This window comes from Rhinolophus hipposideros (genome assembly GCF_964194185.1).
Source record: "Rhinolophus hipposideros genome assembly, chromosome: 6".
NCBI lineage: Eukaryota > Metazoa > Chordata > Mammalia > Chiroptera > Rhinolophidae > Rhinolophus > Rhinolophus hipposideros.
In genome coordinates this window covers 9,507,621-9,532,996 of record NC_138052.1, presented here as the reverse complement: position 1 = coordinate 9,532,996, position 25,376 = coordinate 9,507,621, and the positions used below count along the sequence as shown (strand labels likewise).

The following is a 25,376-nucleotide window of genomic DNA, read 5'->3' as shown; positions in this document are numbered from 1 at the left end:
AAATACAATTATGACTCCTAAATCTCTACTAAATAGAAATTGTTTAGCTACCACTATTCCACTCCTTAGTCATGTGGTCCGATGTCACTGCTCGTAACCTCCAGGTTTCCATATTACCAGCTCGGCAACCCAGAGTGATTAAACCTGTCCAAATCATAGACTCGTGGGAAGGAAACCAGTCACAGACCCAGTTTGGATCACATATCCTCTTTTAAGCAAATTTTGTGGTCAGGGGTCAGGACTGGATATGATACGTAAAATGACTCGAGTCTACCATGCATATGAAAGATGGGGACAAAGCTGGGGGAAATAATCCAAAATTTTTTATTTAGTATATGTTTGATGGGAAATATGTATGTGTTTTTGGGACTGCAAATGAGGAGATAAGATTGCTGTTTTCACCTATGGAGTAGAAAGTTAGATAACAACTAAAATAGAAAATTAAGAAAAACCAAATAGGGATATTAAGAACAGATACTGAGGTAAAGATAAAAGATGTAGCTAAAATGTTGAAAGACGTTGCCTCTAGATCAGGGGAAGATGGTAGGGAAGAATACAAGAAATAGTTTCTCGTCTTAAAAATCTTACAGACCAATTCTTTAAACTATGTGATGTATAACTTAGCTAAAAACAAAAATTGTAACTAAAACTTTTTAATCAAATGTGTATCTTTTGACCTGACAATTCCACTTTTAGGAATGGCCTCTACTGAAACAGTTGGACTAGGGAACAAAAAGATACATAAGGGTGTTCATTGTAGTATTATTTATAACAGTGAAAAATTGGGAGAAAATCAAAATATACATCATTAGACTTTGTGAAATAAATCATGCATTGCTTTGCAGCTATTGACTTGTTGGATAATGTAGCTCTATGTCAGTATGGAAATATGTTTATAAGATGGTGTTACGGGAAATGTAATATTATAATTCCACATACATGTTTTATCCAGTTTTTTTAAATGTGAGCGATGTGCATTTAAAAAGCCTGGAAACATGCTTAAAATATTAACAGTGTTTCATCTAGGTAGTGTAATTACTGGTAATTATCACTTTCTTCTATTTTCCTTTTTTTAATTGTCTGAATCATGACAATGAGCATGTATTGCTCTTATATTAGAAATAATAATAAACCTTTTTTGTTATGCCAGTTGTAAGAGTCAGTGAATGACACAAAAGCAATAATTGATTTTTCTTACCACCGAATGTGGATGGTTTTTAATTAAATCAAGGATGGTTAGGGAACATTCTACGGACAGGTTCATTTCCAAACAGAATTCTTTGACTCTAAATTTTGTTTTTAGGCTATAACAATTATTGGTGATTTTTTTCCTTTTGCCACATACAACTATGTTTCATAAATATTGAGCTAAATTTGGAACAAATTAACACAGCACAAATTTATCATTTCTGTATTTTACTAATTAGAGACCATCACAGTCTTCCATTGGAAACCTCATTTTAAAGTGATTAGTAGAAAAGGACAGTGTAAATATTTTAATGTCTTTTTATATATATTGGACACCTTCTGAAATGAATAAAATAATACCCAGTTAAAGTCATGTTTTATTTCCTATCTGATCATCTTTGAGCTAATAGCTGTTGCTCCAACAAAATTCATTTTAATACAGTTTATCTAAATTTGCCAGATCATAATGAAATGCAAATAAAAAATTATAAACATACCTGACAAAAGCAGATTAAGTATGAGAGAGTTCTGTTCTCTTCAGTGATAATGGGTTAAAAAAAAAAAAATCTCTGTATGTCATAGCATATACTCCCCTGCTAGTCTCAATCCCTGAACTGGAAATATCAGTGAATGTCCACTTAGAGATTTGCAACTGTCTTCTCTCTAACTGTAGGCCACTTCCTCTTTTCCACCAACTGCACTATCCACAAAGTAAGGTGAGAGGGTAACTTTCTGCTTATAACCCATTACATTTCTCCCAGTACCATTAATACCTCCCAATTCACTAGTCTTTCTACCTCAAAGACATTTGTAAAAACGTGGGACCAGATTGGTACACAAAAGCATCACACTGCTAGCGCACGGGGTGATGTGAATGCCGTCTGCTCCACTACAAGAAGTAGAGCGAGAAGCAACCAGAGAGAATGATAGAATGTTAAATTTGAATTCTCCAGACCTTAACACTTTGCAAAGTTATCTCATTTTTATCTTCACAACTCTGAAATAATTAGAGCAGATATCGGCTCCATTTTCAGAGTTTCAGGTGTCCAAGATCACATGTTTCATAAGCAGTACAGGAAAAACATGGCTCCTAGACTTGTGCTCTTTCCACTAATGATAATACCATGTTGGGTTTTATTGATTTTGTATTTATAGTGAATGTGAGTAGTCATGCTTTTGTTTCTTAAGACTTTGCCACTGGAAGCTCCTTTTTTCTTTTTTTTGTAAGGTCCAACCAACCCTGTCATCATTTCCTTCTCTATCTGACCTATCATCCTTCATACTTGCCTCCCATACGGCCTTATTACCGTGTTCCTGGAACATGCTGTCCGTATTTCTGTTTATCTCTTTTACTTTAATTACTTGTTTTCTCAATAAAATACAGGCAGTCCTCACTTTGCACAGGTAGTGCAAGACTGTACAAATGACCATTCAAGCTGAAAGTACAAAGTGACCTTAATAATCACTGGGGGGAAATCCTGATTCCATGAACTTTAATTTTTTTATCAAAACATTAAAACCTCTCTACTCATTCATTCAACAATTAATTTATAGGGAAATAAAAAAAATAAAATACATTTTCTTATTAATGTATAGGGAAATAAAAAAACAATAAAACTAATACTGATTTAGTATCCTATACGTCTAAACATTAGAAACATTGAGAATTTAAGTGTTTTATTTCTTTGTAAAAACTTATCACAAGTAGTTTGAACAGTGCTGTGTCCTCATCATGAAACTTAAGATACAGAGTGAGCATTCTTTCTCGCTTTGGCAAATTGTCATAATCCTATCGAAGTTTGAATCCACATCCAACATTTTGTCCTCTGCATTTTCAATGTTGTGAGATATGTCTAAGCATTCCTTTAATGAGGTTTTTTTGCCAACATCACTTCCTCATGGAAGTCTTCCTCCTTCTCATTACAGCCACTGTCATCATTTATGTTAAGTTCACCGTCACTAAATTTCTCACTATATACCTAGAATCTCTCAAACAATAGTCGTGTGCATCATGTGTTTCCACCATCAGCTATTGCTTTTATAACTCCATTTACGTTCAAGATGAAATTCACTTCCAGCAGTATCACTTTTTGTTTCTTTGCTGCACTTTTAACATTTTTGGCCAATTTCCTCTTTAGATCATCCGTTGTTATGTAGGTTTATCACTGGGAGACAAGGAAGCAACATACGTACATACTTTGCTGTCTCTGCATGAACTGAATAACAAGTGCATGGCTTGGTCACTGATCATGATCTATGTCTGTTATTTACATGGTGATTTTTGGACTATGAGCTAGCAGCAAAGTTTGTACTTCATGCAATTAATTATTCACAATTAATGTATCATGGTAACTGAAATTTGTACCGTGTTGTTGGGAAACTGGTGTTATTTAAACTGTGGTAACTGCCATTTGAACATACCTGGATGGTACAAGCAAGGGCTGTCTCTAGCCACCTCGAGACTACTAGTCTTACCTGTGTGTCTAAGCATATAATGGGGCATCAGGGAAGAAGCGGTTGAATGAAGAAGGAAAACAATACATCGTCTTCATGGGAAAACTATATTTCTACTTCTCTTTTTTTTTTTGGTAGTAGATGGATGCTTTTCTATATGTAGTTTTAGTTCTCCTGTTGTAGAGTCTATAAAAATAAATTTTCGTGCTTTACTTTTAGAAAGCCATGTACAAATCTGAAACCTTATCTGCATTACATCACAGGCTGACCTCTGTGTCCCTCGATTGAATGAAGGGGACCAAGTTGTACTGATCAATGGTCGGGACATCGCAGAACATACCCATGATCAGGTTGTCCTGTTTATTAAAGCCAGCTGTGAGAGACATTCTGGGGAACTCGTACTTCTAGTTCGACCTAATGGTACGTACTCTACGCAGCACTGGGTATTTTTCATAATTCTTTAGTATTTATTACTAGACATTGCAGCCAGAGTAGGCTTTTTAAAACGTTAAGTCATGTCATGTCAGTTTCCTACTCAGCACAGTGGCTTCCTTTCACACTTGGAGTAAAATCCAAATTCTTGACCTCCTTGCTTACCCCTCAGCCTTCTCACTCTCCTCTATTCTGTGCTGGCCTTCTTGCTGTTCCTTCTGCCTAAAATACTCTTCTTGATTATAGTATGGCTTATGCCCTCATTTCCTTCAGGTTTTTGCTCAAATGGCATCCTCAGAAAGTCCTCTCCAGACTACCATAGCTAAAATGGCCTCCCTCTTCCCCCAGTTGCTCTAATAGTAGTAGTGGGTACTTAGTGAACAATTGTTGAATGAATGAGTAAATTTTGAACTCTGTTCTACTTTCAGAAAACTCTGAATCAAGCAGTAGTTAAAGCATTTTAAAAAAAAAAAATCCTGTCTGTTTTTAGTACGATAATGCTGCTCTGGACAGCTGACCTGTTAATTCATAGACAAGAATCTCAGGCTTGGAGAAACTTTCCTGCCATCTGCGTGCGCGCTGGCCCCTTTGCCGACTGCTTGAGTTCCTTTACAACAATCTCAGAACAGCCTGTCTATGGGAGCACTCCGTGGCTCCTGAAGCAGGTCGTTCCCCCTTGGATAGCTTTAACTATTAATTGAATTAAAAATCCAACTTCCTTCAGTCCTATTGATCCTGATTCTATCACTTTGTGCTATGCACAGTAAATTTCATGCAGAATAAGTTTAACCCCTCTGCCTTCAGTTTTTTGACAATAGCTGGTTTTACTAGAAACCCGCCCCCTTTCTCCAGTTTAACAACCCCAGGCCCTCAGCCAGTGTGCATATGGCATTGTTTCAAGTTCCCTCAGCACTCCATCTGTCTCCTGAGAAAAAATTCTTACAGATGTATTTTTCTAATTTTGTTCTTAACAGTTTTCTATTAGTCAGTTTTAGCCACCAGAGTAATTGTAGGTTAATACCGTGTACCAGTTGTTGAAGAACACCATAGAGAAGCAATTAGAACTCTATCTGTTCACCCACCATACCCAACCGTGTAAATTTTTGCAAGAAAAAATAAAACACAAAACTTATTTGGGTACAAACAGGCATTTTCATTTTATCTTCTCTACTTTGTGTTTTTCTCTTTTTGTGGTCTAGAATTTGCTTTGTAGGGAAATTCAAAGAACTTCAACAGAACATTCTATTTTGACTTTTCAAGGAACTCATTTATTTAGACATGATACTGAAGTGATTCATTATTAGGCATTTTTTGTCACATAAAGCACTTAAATTTTATACCAAGAATAATATTCTCCCTATTTTGTTCTGTTTCCTCTTGATAACATACTAAAGAATTTACAATAATAATAGTTTGTAAGTGTTTCTCATGCACCTGGACTCTTTTGTATATATTCCCATTTAATTTTTTTTTTGGGGGGGGGAATATTGCGGGCTAGTGTGCTTCTCCAGGGCGCAACTCAGCTCCAAGTCCAGTTGCCATTTTCAACCTTTAGTTGCAGGGGGCGCAGCCCACCATCCCATGTGAGAATTGAACCGGCAACCTGGTTGCTGAGAGCTCACGCTCTAACCAACTGAGCCATCCGGGCGCCCCTCTAGAAGCTCAGTGGCAGCTCGTTGTCCCCAATCTAGTTGTGGAGGACGCAGCTCACTGGTCCACGTGGAAATCGAACCAGCAACCATGTTGTTCAGAGCTCACGCTCTAACCAATTGAGCTAACCTACCGCCCCTTCCGTTTAATTTTCATAGCCATCCATTGAGATGAATTATCCCCAATTTATAGTTGAAGACACTTTGGCACCAACACATTCAGCTCACAAATTCATGAGTAGTACAGACCCAGAAGATGAACAAAAGTCCATATAATGGAAAAGTCAGGGCTTCTTGCAATTCGAATCACCTAATTTATACTTTAATTAGAAGAAGAACCCACCTAGGACTTACTTCTTGACAAAAGATGTTTCAAATGTTATTTTATGGTCAAAATCTGGACCATGACCTGTATTCACTTTCAGTGTGGGTGTGTCATATCTATTTTTATTTAAAATAACGAACAGCAGATCCTCAAATAATGTTTTGTTCAGCATCATTTGTTATAATGTTGATGGGAAAAATTAAAACGATTCCTGGCCAGGGCCACTGTCTGTGTGGAGTGTGCACCTTCTCCCCATGTCTCTGTGGGTTTCCTCCAGGGACTCAGGTTTCCTCCGACATCCCAAAGACGTGCACATGAGGTGAACTGGCGTGTCTAAATTGATCCTGTCCGAGTGAGTGTGTAGATGTGTGTAAGCATGCCCTGTGATGGAAGGGCGTCCACTCCAGGGTAGGGTCCTGCCTTGAGCTGCCAGGACAGGCTCAGGCCGCGTGGGACCCTGACCTGGAATAAGCATGTTGGAAAATAATTATCTTACTTGCCTTTATTAATTTTTCTTAAATGTACACATAGCTCACATTTATTTCAATGTTTAATGCTAGAAGTATTTTGGATCTTTATTTAGAAGTTTGGTGAGATTTTTGTGACCAGAAATATATGGGAACTTAACTCTTGTTTATATTGATTAGCTCTCGTAAAACTGGCTTCATTGTATGTCATTTTGCTCCAATCAGTTTCCAAGAACCTATCAACGTTAAGGGAGGACATGCTATGTAATCAAACTTTAAAATTATGTTTGCCAAAAATACCAGAAAAACAAAAAGCTTGATATTCTGGTCTTTTCCCCTTTAAATCTTACTTCTTCTTAGACAAAATGCATTCATACCATTTTGTCTTTTCATTCATTTCAGAAATTTATTCTTCTCAAAAGTGCCTACATATCTGAGCAGGAACCAAACCTCTTTGACAAGGACACTGGAGACCCATAGCTTGGCTCCATCCTTTAGAAAGCTGTATTCTGGCTTTGCCCCCCGCCCGTCCCTCCTCCCCCCCACCCCCCACCTCCCTTAACCACCACCATGGAAGTCAGGATTTTGCAGGAGCAAGGAGTCCTGTGACCTCCCCTTCCTTCCTAGACCACTTTTTTCAACCCTCAGTTCTCTGTCCAAATAGCTCTGAGCCCAATCCTGGGCTTGTGTGGCCATTTTCCCAGGTTCATTCTCCCAAGCTGGCTCACATGATGTATGTACTCTTAGGCCAGCAGGGTGGCTGGGAGGTGGCAATTTGGAAAGGTGTGTAGAACAAGCTTACATATGGACTGGGATGTTCTTGTTCATGTTCACAGGCTCCCATGTGTAAGAACAGGGCTGAGGGTGGGAGAAGAAGTAGGGTGGGCCATAGGCCAGAGTCTAGGGTCTGGCTCTCCTCACTGCCATGACCGTGAGTTCTGGCCTACATTCACATTTGAACAATGGCCTCCCAGTTGTTTTGTACATGTGTCAAGGAAAAGGGATAAGACATATTTGTTTAATTTATTTGTAACCTTTCAAACCTAGACATGTGGTATATAGGCCTCTATTTGTACGCTTGCCCTAGGTCCCACAGATTAAGGGCAGGTCTCTGCAGAGCTGCTTCTTGGCAGCTCCTCTTTTTCTTCATGTCTCCTCAAGTTACAGATATTTTTAGCAATATGGCCAAGAACCCTTCTTTTCCCCAAAGGTGTAGCAAAACTCAACTCCACAGCCGCTCTTCGTCCCTATACTGTGGCACCAGCCTCACCTGATGAATTAAGAATAAATGAATTAAGAATAAATGCCACATAATTAAAGAATAGATACGGTAAATTCCTTTTATCAATTCATTAAGATTTCCATATGGCTCTTTTGTGTTTTTTGTTTGTTGTCTTAGCTATATATGATGTAGTGGAAGAAAAGCTAGAAAATGAGCCAGACTTCCAGTACATTCCTGAGAAAGCCCCTCTAGATAACGTCCATCAGGATGACCATTCCTTGCGTGAGTCAATGATCCAGCTAGCTGAGGGGCTCATCACTGGAACAGTCCTGACACAATTTGATGTAAGTAGTGCTGTATGGTTTCTTAACTGTCTTATCTGTCAGTTATAATTTACACACTAAAATGGTATTCTGAGAAATACTTGACAGAAAAAGAGTTCTGAAATACAAAGTTTTTAAAATTGCTCCCAAAATACTAGCCATGGTTACATAAATAGATGTCAAAGTAAAAGAGAGGAATAAGGAGATTTTATACATATATCATCAAACTAATTTGTTTTTCTGTAATAAATAGCTGTCTTTATGACAGTTGGCAGACGAAGACAGGCTATTGTAGACTTCAAAATCCTGAGTTAAAGGAAAATAATTTTTGTACCTTGTCATATTTAATCCTCTAATTTTTGTCAGTGTAGTTGGCCATCATTAATATTTGTTGCTTGGAAGTATATGTTATAGATAAGTGACTATAAACATTTGTGACTGACAAACACTTAGGGTGTGTCAGTTTTTCTTGTAAAAGGTCCTCGGTTCATGTACTATAACATCTGCAAGCTAAATGAAAGCTAAATGTTTTCTACAGATTTGCTATTCAAAACTGAAGGTACTTCATTTTTGTGCTGTAACCAAAATTGTTCTAACTTATTTTACCATTCTTCAAAATATGATACATAATTCATGTCAGAAATTGTGCAGAATTCATCTTTGCAAACCTGGTTTAATATCCTGCTAGTCTAAGTTATATCATTGTATAGATGAAGTATTCTAAGGAAAAAAACCTGTTTCTTGTTAGCATAGACACAAGTCTGCAAAACAAAACAGAAACTCTTGATGGCTTGCTGGACTTGTCTTGTACTTTTTTTTTTTTTTTATAGCAACTGTATCGGAAAAAACCTGGAATGACAATGTCTTGTGCCAAATTACCTCAGAACATTTCCAAAAATAGATACAGAGATATTTCGCCTTGTAAGTATCTATGATCTCTGTATGTTAAGTTGAATCTTTATAACATTACTTTATTAAAACATTCTTTCTTTGAAATTTTTTCAGATGATGCTACACGGGTCATTTTAAAGGGTAATGAAGACTATATCAATGCAAATTATATAAATGTAAGTTTATTTTTATTGTGTCTTTGTCATTGGTATAAGAGGGACCACTATAAACTTTGACACTATTCCTCTGTTAAAAGCCTAACGTTGACAGAATATTAAAATTTTCAGATATTGAAAAATATTATAAAATTAATGTTAAATAGTTTGGTACTGCATATTAATATACAAGTACATATACAGCAGTGGAATGGAATAGTCTAGTCCTGAAATAAAGAGTAGAATTTTGTTTATGATCGAGATAGCCTTTTAAATCATTGAAGATAAAACAGATTACCTAGTGAATGGGTTAGGTCTACTGTCTAGAATATATCACGTAAGGAGGTCCCCCCTCTTGGGGGAAAAAATTATTACTGTTTTCCTTAAGTTTGAAATATAAAAAAATTCAAACATACAGAAGTAGAGGAAAAAGTAGAAAGAACTTTTATGTTTATATACACATCACTCAGCTTCATCAATTATTATTCATAGCCAACTTTGTTTCACCTATAACCCTACTGTACCCCCATATATCCAGACTGTTTTGAAACAAATCCATACATTAGATCATTTATGTACAAATAGTTTACCTACATAGTCTTGATGCCAACATACATTTTAGATATATCAGAATATCAATGTAAGAAATGGAATCATGAAATAACTTGGAGGAAATATGTTAGAATTGTTTAAAATCTCAGAAAGTGGAAGGCTTTTCTAAGCTTAGAAAACATGTCTAAGTTATAAACAAAAGATTGGTGAATTTGACAATGTAAAAATTTTAATCTGGGGGATGCTTAAAAAATACTAAATTTTTAAAATACTACAGAGGGCTTATTTCTTCAATATACAGAATAAATGCATAAGAAAAATAAATACAATGAAAATAATGAAGGATATACAAAGACAGGTCACAGAAAAGGAACTTCAAATAATGTTTTAAAAAATGTTATGGTATTTTCAAATCTATACAAAAGTAGAAAAACTAGTATGAAGATCTCCGCCACCACAAACCTGTTACCCAGCTTCAAGAACTATCAACAAATAGCCAATCTTATTTCATCTAACACCACGCCCCTAGATAATTTATTTAAAGCCTAAATATATCACTTTTTGTAAATACAGTCAATTCTTGTTATTTGCAGTAGTGATAGTCCATACAGTCTTCATTAACCCTGAATTAGCAAATACTGAATCCTTGTTCCAAGGGGAAATAGAGGTTTAAGTTCCCATGAGCCTCTATTGGCAACATTTTTGTCAGGTGATCAGTATATAACTGATCTGTTTGAACTTGTTTCTGTTTGAACTTATTTAGTACATATTGTTGATCAATTAACTTTGAACTCAACAGCCAACAAGTACTGTAACTCATGCCTGAAGGAAGCTTATCTAAGATGTGTTTTCTCCGTAAGGCATATCTCTTCTTATACTTAGAAGACTAGACAGCACTTCAGTACTACCCTTGGGGACCATTTTAGCCAGTGAAATCACCACCAAGCACAAAAATTCAAAAACATGGCACTAAATAGACTGCAAAAAGTACACTTATTTACGGTATGAGAGCAGAAACAAGAAGACAGAACCATCTCTCATTCAACATTCACTGGAAATGTACACATTCGGTCACTCCAATTTTTCACCTTTTTGGACATATCTGTAAATAACCGTGAAAGCTCTACAAGTATTTTGGGGTCATAAATAAATTTTAGAAAGTAGGCAAATTTGCAAATACATAATTTGTGAATAATGAGGATTTTAGTATGAATCTCTGAGGACCCTTTTTTATTTAGTTTTTTAGCAAAACCACAATACCATTGTAACATTTAGAAAAAATAACAATAACAGTTAAATAATACACTCAACTTAATTCACAAAAAGAAAAGTACAAATCAAAACTGTAAGGAATTACCATTTTTCACTTATTAGATAGAAATATCAAAAAGTTTGATAATACCATATATAAATCTATATATATCCTTTATCTGAAACCTTGGAGTCTAATATGCTTTGGAATTTAGAATTTTTTGGATTTTTTTAAGGTTGCTAAGTGCATATGCTGTATGTTATATAGGTAACATCCCCACCAGGCTTTGAGACATTGCCCTTTAATCAGTATGTTGATATTCAACAGCAAACTATGGATAGTTCCAGTAATTGGAACTAATACAGACTGTAAGTCGTCTTAGATCAGTTAAACTCAGGTATTGCTGTCAAATCAGTTCAGGTAAAGTCAGGTATACCAAAAGAAAAAGACAAACTTACACTTTAGAGCATTGGGAGTTTCAGAATTGTGGATCAGGGATTATGACTATATTAAGAAGATTATCAGGAAATAAGCATTCCTCATACATTATTGGTAAAAATATAAATAGTACAACCTCTTTGAAGAGCAATTTGGCACTAGCTGTGAAAATTTTAAATGCACATACACTTTGATCCAGCATTCTCATTTCTTCCTATTGTCCATACAAATATATTTCTTATGTGCACAAAATGTTAGGTTTACAAAAGTATTCAGTGCAACTTTGTTTATGGTAGCAAATAGGTTAGTAACTTAAATGTTTGTTAAATAAAATATGGTATATTTACACAGTATAGCCATTAAAAAGAATGAAATTTTATTTACTAATCTGACATGATCTCAAAGATTAAGTAGGGGGAAAAGAAACAAAATGCACAGCAACATTACATTTTACAGGAAAAAAGGGAAGATAGTTTTGCATGTTCATTTGTGTATGGTATATAGAATATCTCTGAAAGGATATACTAGAAACTAGAAAAAAGAATTGCCCTCTGGATATAAACTGGAGGCTAAGATGGAAGGGAGACTTTATTTACCCTTTGATATTCTTCCAATTGCCATGTGCATATGTCACCTTTTCTTCTTAATTTAATTTCAAAATAGTGTAGGATGATGACTCATCTTCCCCAAATACTCATAATCTTACTGCTTTCTAAAAATAATGAATTTGAAATATTTTTCTAATATTCTTTTATTATATATACATATATGTATGCATAAGTATATATGTATACATATATACATATGTATGTTATATATGTGTATATATGAACATGTAAAACCTAAACTCAAACAAATGTCAGAACTTTGCTTCTCAAACAGATTTTACTAGTGTTTAGAGATAAATATTTTTTATTTCTGTATCAAGTTTCTGCCTCTGAAACCAGATTCTCTGTAAAACCGCTCTTAAAACCATAACAGTGCTTTGGAAAATACTTAAATTTCTGTTTTCACTAATTACTGGCCATTTCCAAGAAATTTCTTCTACAAATAAAATAAATTGTTGATGAAGATTTGTTTTACTGATTTTGCATTTTATTGAGATTAGTTGTATTCAATTACCACTGAGTGGATGATTTTCATATGCTTGATCATAGTAAAAAGTAATAATGCAGAAAATCTTATTTTTGTGTCTTATTCTGTGTAGATGGAAATTCCTTCTTCTAGCATTATAAATCAGTACATTGCTTGTCAAGGGCCATTACCACACACTTGTACAGATTTTTGGCAGATGACTTGGGAACAAGGCTCTTCCATGGTTGTGATGTTGACCACACAAGTTGAACGTGGCAGAGTAAGTCATACTTGAATCTTACACAAATTACATTGCGTAAACTATAGTCAAAATATTCACATTACTGTAGTCTTTTTTGTAACTTTTAAATCCATAGAGGACAGAAAGTGGATTAGTCGTCGTCTAGGTCCAGAGTGGAATAAAGGGAATGGGGTAAAGAAATGCACAGTGATGACTAATGGGTATGAGATTTCTTTTGGGAGTAATGAAAATGTTCTAAACGTGATTGTAGTGATGGTTGCAAAGCTCTGTGAATAAACTGAAAAAAATTGAAGTGTGTACTTTAAATGGGTGAATTGTATGATATGTGAATTGTATGTCAGTAAAGCTATTTTTTAAAACCCTAATTATGAAAATAAATGGATTGTGTTTGGCATTTTAGTTGAAGATTCTTCCATTGTTAACTTAAATCTAAAAGATATCAAAATTAGTGCACCATTTTGCCATCCTCATAGTATTATATTAATTGATTCAGGCAAGAATTAATCATAAATAGTAAAACACTGGGTGAAAGCTTGTTGTAAACAGTATATTTGCAGTTCTCAAAATATATCCAAACAATTAGTATAAAGAGACAAAAATGGCAAAGAGGAAATGTTTATAGTTGGCAGATCTAGGTGAAGCATGTATGAGAGTTCATTCGAATATTCTTGTAACTTTTCTGTAAGTTTGAAAGTTATTAAAAATCAAAACATTTTAAGAATTGGAGAACCTAAATTATATGTATATGTGTATTTTAAATTTATTGATTTCAGGTTAAGTGTCACCAGTATTGGCCAGAGCCCACAGGAAGTTCATCCTATGGATGCTACCAAGTCACCTGCCACTCAGAAGAAGGAAACACTGCATATATCTTCAGGAAGATGACACTATTTAACCAGGAGGTAAGAGGGCAAGAAAGATATTCATCCGGACCGTTATGTTCAAGGGGAAGGCTTTGGAAGTGGAAAATGCTTTTAGTCTGAGTCCTGGTACTAGGAAATAATTATTTCAAATTAGTGAATTATTTGATTGATTGGGATGCTTTGAAATCTCATGAATTGTATTTTCCTACTATAATAAATGTATTTCCAGTTTCTGTGGGTAAATATGAATGGTCAGTGAAAAAAGAATCGTAAATAAATAGTTATTACTCTTAATACTTTGCCTATTCATAAAAATTATACCAGAGGTATATTTGTTAATCAGTTTTTTCCTACAAGTGATATCAATAAAGTATTTGAGAACATCTGTAGAAATGAAAAGAACAATTGTAAGCTGTCAAAATATTCCCCTTTTTTAAAGGTGTAAAGGAGAGAAATTTCAGTCTCCTCGGTATTAAGGGGAAAAGGTCATAGGCAAGACCCTCTGATAGCAGATAGAGTGTAGCTTTTTAATTTCTACTTCTTACTGCCACCTGGGTCACTCACCTTGGCTTCCAAAGCCAGAGCCAGAAATGGAAACTGATTCCTAAATGATGGCTTAATAAACCAATTGGAAGATGTATGTGGAGGATGGCATGCTGCTAGTCATGTCAGGCTGTTAGAGACGGTGCACCACACTTTCACTGCCTGCAGCTACATATTCCCCTGCCACCCACCTTTGGTTTTGAATGGGGCTGGAAGAAGAAACAATCACTAGAGAAGACGAGCAAACAGCAGAGCTATGAAGACCCAGGCCCATCCCATCAATGGTTAAGCCTTTGGAAACGACAATGCCATTCCCCCCACTAGCCCCTACCTCCTGAGTATGATTAAAGGAGCCCAGCAAGTTAGAGCCTTACTGACCAAAACGTAAGGAGCTAGAAGTTGTGCTGATTTCTTTTAAATAAATCTGTCATTGAGTAAAGCTAAAGTTACAAGAAATACAAAATTAAAGTTTCAAAATCTGATGGGGTAGAGATTCCATCAGAATGAATTTAGTGTTTAGGGACATGTACTGTATAGCTCATGGTCTAATATAACAAGGCAAGCTAATAAGATATTTCTTCACTTTCTCAAGTAGATATGAAAGATAGGCTGTATATGGTTACATAAAACAATATTTATCTCTTCAGCATAGTCTCTATTTTGCTCCACCTATGCATTGTCCACGGCCAATTTATATACTTTATTTGCAAACCCTGAGTACCTCAGAGCTATGCTAACACTTAAATTCGCTTCTAAAGTTTGGCCGAAATATAATTAGGAAAATAAATTTGCTATCATAAATACATACATACATGGATGAAGAGACAGACACTACCCCAAAACTTAATAAAATATAATTTTACGTTATCTGTTCTTGTAGGTTATTGGTACCATTAAATTCTTTTGTTAACAATAATCAAGGTAGTCTGTATTAGATACACTTCAATTCACTTTACAGAGTTACAGGATTCTTTTAGTTATAGTTACTAAATTTTACTGAGGTATCTTTGGGAATTCTTCTTTCATTAGTCCCTTCCTTAATTATCTTTTACTTTCATGGTCTTTTCTGGAAATTCCCTTTAATGTAAATGACAATCACGAGATTCATTGTTGAATGACTATAGCTACCAATTATTAAGCATATGATTCCAAACAGCTGATTGGGAGATTTATAGGTCCTCTCATAGAATCCTTTCAACATAAGACTATCCCTTTGGGTGTAGATATTATTTCATTTTCAGCTGAAGGAAGTGCCTCAACTGACAGAGTCGAGATGTATAAATCCAGTGTCTTTTTCTCTATTATACTAACTCTTGGCTCCTAAAAAAGAATTAAGCCCTGATTTGAATTTGTGTTTTTATGATATTCAGTTTTTAATTTACGTTTACTTTCAGGTTTTGTTTTCCTGATCTTCCATGATTTCACTTGTGTTTTTTAGGATTAGCCCAACTCTGTTCATAATTATTTTTTCGCTTTGCCATTTTTGTTCAACGAGTTCTTTAGTTTTCTTACACATTTTTCTAGAACTTAACTTGTTTTTGCCTGTTTACTTGATTGTCATCTTAAAAAATACTCCCTGGGGGCAGCCGGTTAGCTCAGTTGGTTAGAGCGTGGTGCTCTTAACAACAAGGTTGCGGGTTCGATCCCTGCATGGGCCACTGTGAGCCTCCACAACTAGATTGAAACAACTACTTGATTTGGAGCTGATGGGTCCTGAAAAAACACACTTAAAATAAATTTTAAAAAGTTAAAAAAAATACTTTACAAATAGAGAAATTGAGTTATAAGAAAAGTAATGATCCAAACAACTATTTCTATAAAATGGATTCTTTTTGTTGAAATTTTTGGTTTCATTGAGTGTATATATTACTTTTGGGGAATAGTGGGAGTAATTTTTTTTGCTTTTCTTCTAAAATTAAAATGACATGAATGTTTATATTTTAAAGGTAATTCCTAAGTAAGGGTACATAATTTTTCATTTACACTTAGAAAAATGAGAGTCGTCAACTCACTCAGATCCAGTACATAGCCTGGCCTGACCATGGGGTTCCTGATGATTCAAGTGACTTTCTGGATTTTGTTTGTCATGTACGAAGTAAGAGGGCAGGCAAGGAAGAACCTATTGTTGTTCATTGCAGGTATTCTATTTTCTGTTCTTTATGATTGAATAGCTGACTAGATGTCATTTTTAAAAGGGAATGTGTAATTTATTTTATCCTTAAGTTGTGATTTTCACTATAATTAGAGAGAACTCAAAGCTATGCTCTGAAGGTAGAAGACAAAGGATATGTTCACAATATATCATTGGCAGAAACTTTATCACAGGAAGTAAAAATAATATTTTGCACTGATTCTTAGAAGCTTGTCTTTTTCACAGTTTAACATCTGGAATTGGGATGTGTGTTCCAATGATGGTATCTTAGACTTGATAAAATACGGTAATGTAGGCATTTGGTTGCAGGCTAAGGTTTAGAATTCCTGTGGCCCCTCTCAGGACTTTTGGTGAGTACTCTCACATATCTTGGAATTGGCCTACCCAATACCAGCACAAGATAAGCCACTTTTAGGAGCTCCAGATAAATAGTGGTAGGCTGTCCTCCTTTCCTTTCAGACTCATGCCCCATCTGCCCTTAAAGAGCCAGGTTTAGTGACTCCAGCCTTCACTGACACCAACCGAGAGATGAGGAGAGAGAAATTATTTTTTCCCCATCCTGCCACCTCTGTTAAGGGACTTACTCAGGGATGTATTGAGGTATCTCTTTATTCTTAAACTTTCTAGCACTTTTTAAGACCAGACTTTCAAATCATCAAAAACAGATTGTAGACCACATATTTGAGAGACAGAATGGCAGGAATGGTAAACACCTTTGGCCATTTTCTACCCTAAGGGTCCAATGTCCACTATAGCCATGTTCACAGAGAAGGCTTCAAAAAGTTGGTGTGGTCTATCTCAATGGTAAAGTTTAGTCAGAGTTAAATTTGCCTTTAAAAACTGACTTGAGTGTGTAAAATACTATCTTTCATGTATTTAGTGATAGATTATTGTAATTCTGTTATTTTACATTTTAAAGTTAGGTTACTCCAGTAAATTTCTATACCTTGTTCATATTTTAAAAACTGAAATATAACTCTTGTAAAATAGTATTTTTACAACTATCAGTGGGGGAGAGTGTGGATACAAACCATTTTAATCTGTATTAAATGTGACTTTTTTTTCAATTTTCAAAATATTTTCTAGTTGGCCTGCTGCCTTCGTGATATTAAACATTAAAATCAAATTGTTCTTCTACTATACTGTGGTTCAGTACTTTATTTTTCTGCACAAAATCCACAGAAGTTTTAACGGAATAGTGTCAATAAGACCTTGCCTCATATTTGTCTTTTTTAGTGCTGGGATTGGAAGAACTGGGGTTCTTATTACTATGGAAACAGCCATGTGTCTCATTGAATGCAATCAACCAGTTTATCCACTAGATATTGTAAGAACAATGAGAGATCAACGAGCTATGATGATCCAAACACCTGTAAGTACTGTACTTCATGTATAAGTGTGTATTCTCAACACGGTGATTTTTGTTACCACTGTATATTCCAAACTATATTTTTAGCTTTTGATTCCCCTGCCGGGAGCAAATAACCCCAGGGATTGTCAAATACAGCCCATTACCAAATCCGGCCTGCCACTTGTTTTTGTAAATAAAGTTTTATTGGAATACAGCTATGCTCATTCATTTACATATTGTTTATGGCTGTTTTCACACTACAATAGCAGAGTTGAGAAGTTGCAACAGACACCATCTAATCTGTAAAACCAAAAATATTTACTGTCCAGTCTTTTACAGAAAATGTTTGTCAACACCACTGTAGCAAGTTAATTCTTGAGTGCTTCCACAGAATTGCCCTATGTTACGTAGTCAAGTGGAATGCTAGGAATGATAGCATCCCTGACCTGGAGGATCTTGATAGACCTGCTGTCAGTGAAACACCCAGGGTGAAATTACCTTTCTTTTCCACATAAGAATTTTAATTGCAGCAACAACACAAATCATAGAAATTAAGCTACTAACTTACTGCATTCTACAATGACTCTGAATAATGTTCTAGGACTCAAAAGAGGAATCATGGAATTTTAGAGTTAAAGTTAAGATTACTTTTTGTATAAGCCATTGTGAAATGTGAGCATTGTTAGTGGCAGTAAAGTTCCTGAAATGAGCTGACCTATATGATCCTATAACAGCCTGTCATTGTTTTAGCTTTAAATTATAGAAAATTTCAAACACACAAAAGCAGGCAATATAATATAATGAACATTATGTTGAGTACTCAGACCCAACATTTGCCATATTGTGTCATCTATACTGCCACATACTCTCCCCATATTTGAAACAAATCCTAGACATCATATCATTTTTGTCTATAAATATTTTACTGTATATGTCTACAAGACAGGGATTGTTTTTCCTTCTAAACAAAACCATAATACCATTATCACATCTAAGTATAATTAACAGTAATTCCTTAATATTATCAAATAACCAGTATTCAAGTTTCCAGTTATCTCATAATTCATGTCTTTTTTTATTTTAGAACAGCCTTATTGAAATGTAATTCACATACATAAAATTTACCGTTTTAAAGTGTACAGTTCAGTGGTTTTTCGTATATCACAGAATTTTGCAACTATCATTACAGTCTAATTTTAGAACGTTTTCATTACCCCCCCAGAAAAACTTCATACCCATTTTCCTTCATACCTTCCCCAGTTTTCCTCTGACCCAGCCCTAGGCAACCAGTAATGTACTTTGTCTCAATAGATTTACCTATTCTGGACCTTTCATATGAATGAAATCATACGGTGTGTTTTTTTGTGATTGGCTTCTTTTAATTAGGATAATATTTAAAGATTCATGCATTCTGTAGCATGTGTCAGTACTTCATTCCTTTTTTTTAGGCTGAATAATACTACATTTTATGGATATACTACATTTTGTTTGTCCATTCATCATCTGTTGGTGGACATTTGAATAGTTCCCACTCTTTGACTATTATGAATAGTGGTACCATAAACATTTGTGTGTGTTTTTTGGACTTTCAATTCTATTTCATTGATTTGTGTGTATATTCTTAAGGCTGGTATACTGTCTTGATGATTGTAGCTTTGTAATAAAATTGGAAGTCAGGACCTGAATCTCCCAACTCTGTTCTTTTTCAAGACTGTTTTGGCTATTCTAGGTCCCTTGCATTTCCATGTGAATTTTATAATCAATTTGTCCTTTCTGAAAAAAAAGCAAGATAGGGATTGAATTAAATCTGTAGCTCATTTTGGGAAGCGTTGCCATCTTAATGATATTCCATCTTCCAAACCATAAACATAAAATGTCTTTCCATTTATATGTCTTTTAAAACTTTTTTCAATGACGTTTTGTCATTTTCAGTGTGCAAGTCTTGCACTTCTTTGGTTAAATTTATTCGTAAGTATTTTAGTCTTTTTGATGCTATTTAAAGTGGAATTTTTTTCTTAATTTCATATTAGGACTATTCATTGCTTGGGTATAGAAATAAAATTGATTTTGTATCTTGATCATGTACCTGACACTGCTGAAATTATTAACTCTAATAGTTTTTTGTGTGTGAAAGTGGATTTCTTAGGATTCTCTCTAAATAAGATCATATTATATGCAAGTAGAGATACTTTACCTCTTCCTTTTCAATTTAGATACCTTTCTTTTTTTTAAGAGATTTAGAAAACATATAAACCAATCAAAATGTATGGACCACATATGAATCCTGACATACTGTAAAAACATAACTCATTATGTATGATATGGTCCAGCAGTTTGACTTCTGGTTATATATCAAAAAAAAAAAAAATGAAAGAGTCTCAAAGCAGCCTTGGGTGATCAATGCCTGTACCATTAATTCATTGGGCTTTCAAAATGATGATACCTTATCATTCCTTATTTATTGATTAGCTGGACTACTTCTTTAAAGAGGTTAACCAGTGGCACACTCTGTGTAGGAAAGGCATGCTTTCCCTTTGTAACTTTTCAATAGAATGAGTTGGTTCAATTGCCTCTCCCAGTGGTTTACTTTCGTTTGTTTTGACATTATTTTGAAATTGTGGATTTATACGTAATGTGATATGTTTCTATCCATTGTAGTTATGATTTTTTTTTTATTGGGGAAGGGGAACAGGACTCTATTGGGGAACAGTGTGTACTGCCATGACTTTTTTCCAAGTCAAGTTGTTGAACTTTCAATCTTAGTTGTGGAGGGCGCATTTCAGCTTCAGGTCCAGTTGCCATTGTTAATTGTAGGGGGCGCAGCCCACCATCACTTGCGGGAATTGAACCGGCAACCTTGTGGTTGCCACTCCAACCAAGTGAGCCATCCGGGAAGCAGCTTAGCTCAGCTCAAGGTGCCATGTTCAATCTTAGTTGCAAGGGGAGCAGCCCACCAACCCTTGTGGTACTTGAGGAATTGAACTGGCAACCTTGTGGTTGACAGCCCACTGGCCCATGTGGGAATCGAACCGGCAGCCTTCGGAGTTAGAAACACGGAGCTCCAACCACCTGAGCCACCGGGCCACTGGGCTGGCCCCTGTAGTTATGATTCTTAATGATGCCTAAATTGTCCCATTTTTGGCCAGTGGGAGCTATGTAGCTTGGCTCCTGAGCCTTTTTGTAAAGACCTGAGTAACGTTGATAGCTTCCTTGCCATCAGTAAAGATATTGAGGCCCTCACTTGTATACTTCGTGCCCCCAAGTTAGAATCTGTAATTTCTCCAAAAAGTACTGGTTCTTTTTATGGAGAAATGATTCTAGGGAGCACCTCTGAGCACTAGAGTGGTTTATAGTTTTTTGGTTAGTAGTGTTAGTGTTTGTCTCTAGAAATCTTCCAATTGCCAGAGGTAGGAAAACAACTTATGAATCAATACTGGTGCTTCCAATACAAACACAGAACCACATTGTTTTTACTTAACGTCTTTTATCTTACATTGATCGCCTTTCTTTAACAAACGTGCTGGTTCTCTACAATACCAGCAATGAAAGACTTAGAATACCACAGTGTTCCGTCTCTAATGTTAGAGGCCTTGACTTAATGGTAGGTCTCTGAATGCTAGGTCTCAGAGACCTTGACTTACAGACAGCGCCATGTCTGCAAGAAGACAACAAAATGTCTGTTGGCTTGCAGGCAGTCAACATTTTCTGTTCAAACAATGCTCCTTGTCAGCACAGCCCCTATAAAACCCTCCTCACCCCTTCCTTCAGGGCTGAAAATCTCCTTTAGACGTGCAGCCGAGCTGTAGCCATGTTTTGCTCAACCCGATAAACTTTTGTCTCTTACAGTAAAAACTTTCTTATTTTGCCTGACCATGTGCGTTTCTTTACCAGCCGACCTATCACACAGTACTCATTTGTTTTATTCCAATTTACCAACAATAATCTCAGAATATACAGACTAACACTACTATCACCAACATATGGATACTGAAAAGAATTTTCATTTTTTCCCAAAGTTTCTTTTTTTATTTGTTTTTTGGACATGTTCTACAAGAGATACAGTCAAATTACTGTTTCAAAGTCCCTTGAAATAGCTCCTCTCTATGTACCGTGTTTCCCTGAAAATAAGACTCAGCTGGACCATCAGCTCTAATGCATCTTTCGGAACAAAAATTAATATAAGACCTGGTATTATGTTATGTTATTATATTGTATTGTATTATATTATATTATATCATATCATATCATATCATATCATATCATATCATATCATATTATATTATATTATATTATTATTCCCGGTCTTATGTTAAAATAAAACCAGGTCTTATATTAATTTTTGCTCCAAAAGACACATGAGAGCTGATGGTCTGGCTAGGTCTTATTTTCAGGGAAACACAGTAGTTATGCCATCAACTAGATAGACACGTTGATTTGTGTTATTTTCAATTTATAGAGCTTTTTTTAATTAATGGTCTAAATATGGGGTATATTTCTGTGGTTCCAAAGTAAAATATATGAAAGAAGGAAGTATATTCAGTGAAGTCTAGTCTCTATCTCTCTTCAGCACCTTATTCCCTCCTTCCCTTTATAGAAAGTCATTTTTTGATGATTTATCCTTCCCTTGCTGTTTTTCAAATGATTGAGACAGACAGACAGATAGATACTTATATTCCCCCCTTTCTTTTATAAAGATAATATATTGTATGCAGTTTTCTCTACCTTGATATTTTACTTAACAAACTACTCTGCAATCATTCTAGAGTTGTCTGCAGACTTTTTTTTCTCCCCACAACATAGTATTCCTGTGTGAGGATGTGATATGCCACAGATTACTCACCATGTTTCTTCCTGGGGGCAATTTCGATTGTTTCTACTTTTCTGTTATCATAAAGAATTCGACAGTAAATAGCCTCACTTATGAGTGTATGTTTTCAATTTCTTTTTCTAGTTTATCTTTGGATAGTTTCCTAGAAGTGGGATTGCAAGGCAATAAATAGATAAATTAGTGTAGTTTTGTTAGATGCTGCCAAATTGCCATCAGTAGGGATTGTGGTAATGTTAGGGATACTAGCAATATATGAATGAGTTTTGCCGACAAAATATGTTGTCAGACTTTTCTATTTTTTGCTAGCCTGTTCATGAAAAATGCATCTCTGTGCAGTTTTACTTTTTTTAATAAACAAATCAAGTGAGTTTGTCATTTTTTTGTTTTGTTTCCTGCTTTTTCTGATCAATTCTATTTTTTATATTTTATTTTTCAGAGTCAATACAGATTTGTATGTGAAGCTATTTTGAAAGTTTATGAAGAAGGATTTGTTAAACCCTTAACATCATCATCAAATAAATAAGAAAGCAAAAGATCTGGGATACGTGTTGGAAACTGCTTTCCATTATATTCACTGTGCCATAATACTGATTGCAGGAAGTGGCATCTAAATCAAACAATGAAGAACTAACAAAAACTGAAAACTTCAGCACTGTTGCACTTTATGTTTAAAAAAAAGTCACTGTCTAAAACCTATAATTCATGCGTTTGAAGACTATTTCATGCTTTGCTCCGAACAAATAGTGAATAACTGAGTACGTTCAGGGTAATTTATGAAATTTTGTGGTGGTGCCATGCAGTCCCCTTCTGGTAGAATTGCCACAACCAAGGCTCAGAATTCTCATCATCTCATCTATTCTCCTCCTGAATTCTGAAAGCAAAAAGAAGTAACCATCAGGAGTCAGCTCTGGTGTTCCAGTGATTCATGTACTTACTATACTGATTACCAGATTTTATTTTTTAAATGTTAGCAATATCGTTCTCACTGTTAGCCAGTACACTGCCTACGGACGCAGCACAGCTTCCCCACCCCCCGTAGTGACCTGCTGTCCATAAGAAGAAAGGTGGAATTGGCTTTCCCAGGAAATGCTGCACATTGTCCATTTACCAGCATCTTATAGAAAGTATAAATATGAATCTACACATTTTCTTGAATTTAACAATGTAACTTATATTTATCATAAGGTTGGCTTATTCCAAATCATGTGATTTCACATACTTGATGTAAAGGAATGCATGCATTGTGTCTTAACCCCTTAAGTGCCTTGAGACGTCTTTGTATGTCTAATAAAAAGGCACTCATTTGACCCCAATAGGAGGTATGTATGTATATTGTACATTTACATTTTTATGCATTTTGAATCAGTTCACGTTTTAAAATAGCTTCTTATATTGAGAGTTATGCAGTCAAAGAAGGGTAAGGAAATTCTGTTTCTTACTCAATTCCTGTGTTTTGCCACAGGAAACAAAGGTAATTTTTGTTCTACTGAGTGAGCGCTCTGCTGCTATGGAATTGTTCAAAATCTGCACATTCTTTTCCTGAGGGACAAGGGTTACAGTTAGCAGCTCAAGTTAAAAGATGCTTTATTCTTCAAATTTAATATTTATTTTATGCCTAACTTTGGAAGTGGTATCTGTTATACACATTAAAGTTAAACATATTGATACTCTAAGCTAAAGTTAGAGCAATTAATTGTGATTTACTTCTACCACTAACTAAATTATTACTGCTCGGCATTCATTTCAGTTCATATCAAGCTTTGTTCACAGTGGCTTATTGGTTGGGATACTTCAAACGAAGAATGAAACGTTATTGACTTGTGTCTAAATGTAATCCCTCAATAACTGAAATGAGGATCTTCTTGTCATTTCTGTGTACAATTAAATTACTCCAGTTTATATGTACTTATTAAGTTATCAGCATGTTAATACAGAGAGTGTTGATTGTCCTGCCTGATAAGAGGATCTGATTCCCTCTGAGGATGTGTTTTCCTCTTCAGGTTTTTTTTTTTTTTTTAAGTCTATGGAGAGAGAAAATTTTAAAATTGCCCAGTTTTAATATAAGTGGAAATTTGCTCACCTAATGAAAAGTTATATTACACAGTTATTTTATATGGATGTGGTTAAAATAGACTCATTTACTAGTGGTTTCTGAATATTTCAGTATAGTCTTGATAAAATTTAGAGTTGACTGGTAGCTATTTTGGAATGCCATTTAGTATGAGGGGGGAAATGTACATTTTAAAATCTTAAGTGTAACCTAATGATGTTATTTCAAATGTTCAAAATTCATAATAATAAATTTTAGAAAGTTAAGTCCTAAACATTAATAGCCAAGAGCCAAATAAATTATTATATTAAAATATTTTAAGTTCTTTTTAAAAGAGAAGAGGAAACACGTTGAAGAGAAATTTTCTTATCTATTTCTGGATTTCATAGTCAAGACAGTATAAGATAGTAAATAACTATAGTTTTATTTGAACATTCCATTCTACCAACAGATAAATGTAATTTAGGCTGCTTTATGACATGATGATAAGTTGAAAAGTAAAATCATGTTGGGGTCTGCATAATTAATAACTGTTTTGGTGGTTGTTTTTCACCTGAATTAAAAGGAAAACTGTTCTAACTGTATGGATAGAATATGACAACCATGGGTTTTTTAACAAGATACAGTTGTATAGACATAAGCAGATAAATGGCATGGTTGGCGTGTTCTTCAATTTAGAGCTTTGTTTACACTTCTGAGATTAACTCTAATCATTTCTTGGCAATGAGCACTGCTGCCTTTTTTAATCCTTAATGCCAGTCTTTAAGTGATATGTTAGACGTTTAGGATTACATTTAAATTTCTCATCTGGGGGGGTATTCTCTGTCAGTATTTTTATGTACAGAAAAGATTCTTTTTTAAAGGCACATTTATTGGGATCTTAAATTTAAAATAAATTATCCTTC

At 35.0% G+C, this 25,376-nt stretch overlaps 1 protein-coding gene across 7 annotated transcripts in view; it reads left to right on the top strand.

The window, feature by feature from the left end:
- The window catches only part of PTPN4 (protein tyrosine phosphatase non-receptor type 4), a 168,016-nt gene extending 142,956 nt beyond the window's left edge, over window positions 1-25,060 (top strand). For all 7 annotated transcript variants that reach the window (XM_081052199.1, XM_081052198.1, XM_081052195.1 and 4 more), the window contains 9 exons: window positions 3,906-4,062; window positions 7,915-8,081; window positions 8,891-8,981; window positions 9,066-9,127; window positions 12,556-12,702; window positions 13,458-13,586; window positions 16,080-16,228; window positions 17,479-17,614; window positions 22,858-25,060. In XM_081052199.1, coding sequence (XP_080908325.1) covers window positions 3,906-4,062; window positions 7,915-8,081; window positions 8,891-8,981; window positions 9,066-9,127; window positions 12,556-12,702; window positions 13,458-13,586; window positions 16,080-16,228; window positions 17,479-17,614; window positions 22,858-22,944 — 1,125 coding nt within the window. In that variant the 3' untranslated portion in view covers window positions 22,945-25,060. The remainder of the gene's footprint in view (window positions 1-3,905; window positions 4,063-7,914; window positions 8,082-8,890; window positions 8,982-9,065; window positions 9,128-12,555; window positions 12,703-13,457; window positions 13,587-16,079; window positions 16,229-17,478; window positions 17,615-22,857) is intronic.
- Window positions 25,061-25,376: the final 316 nt, after the last annotated feature.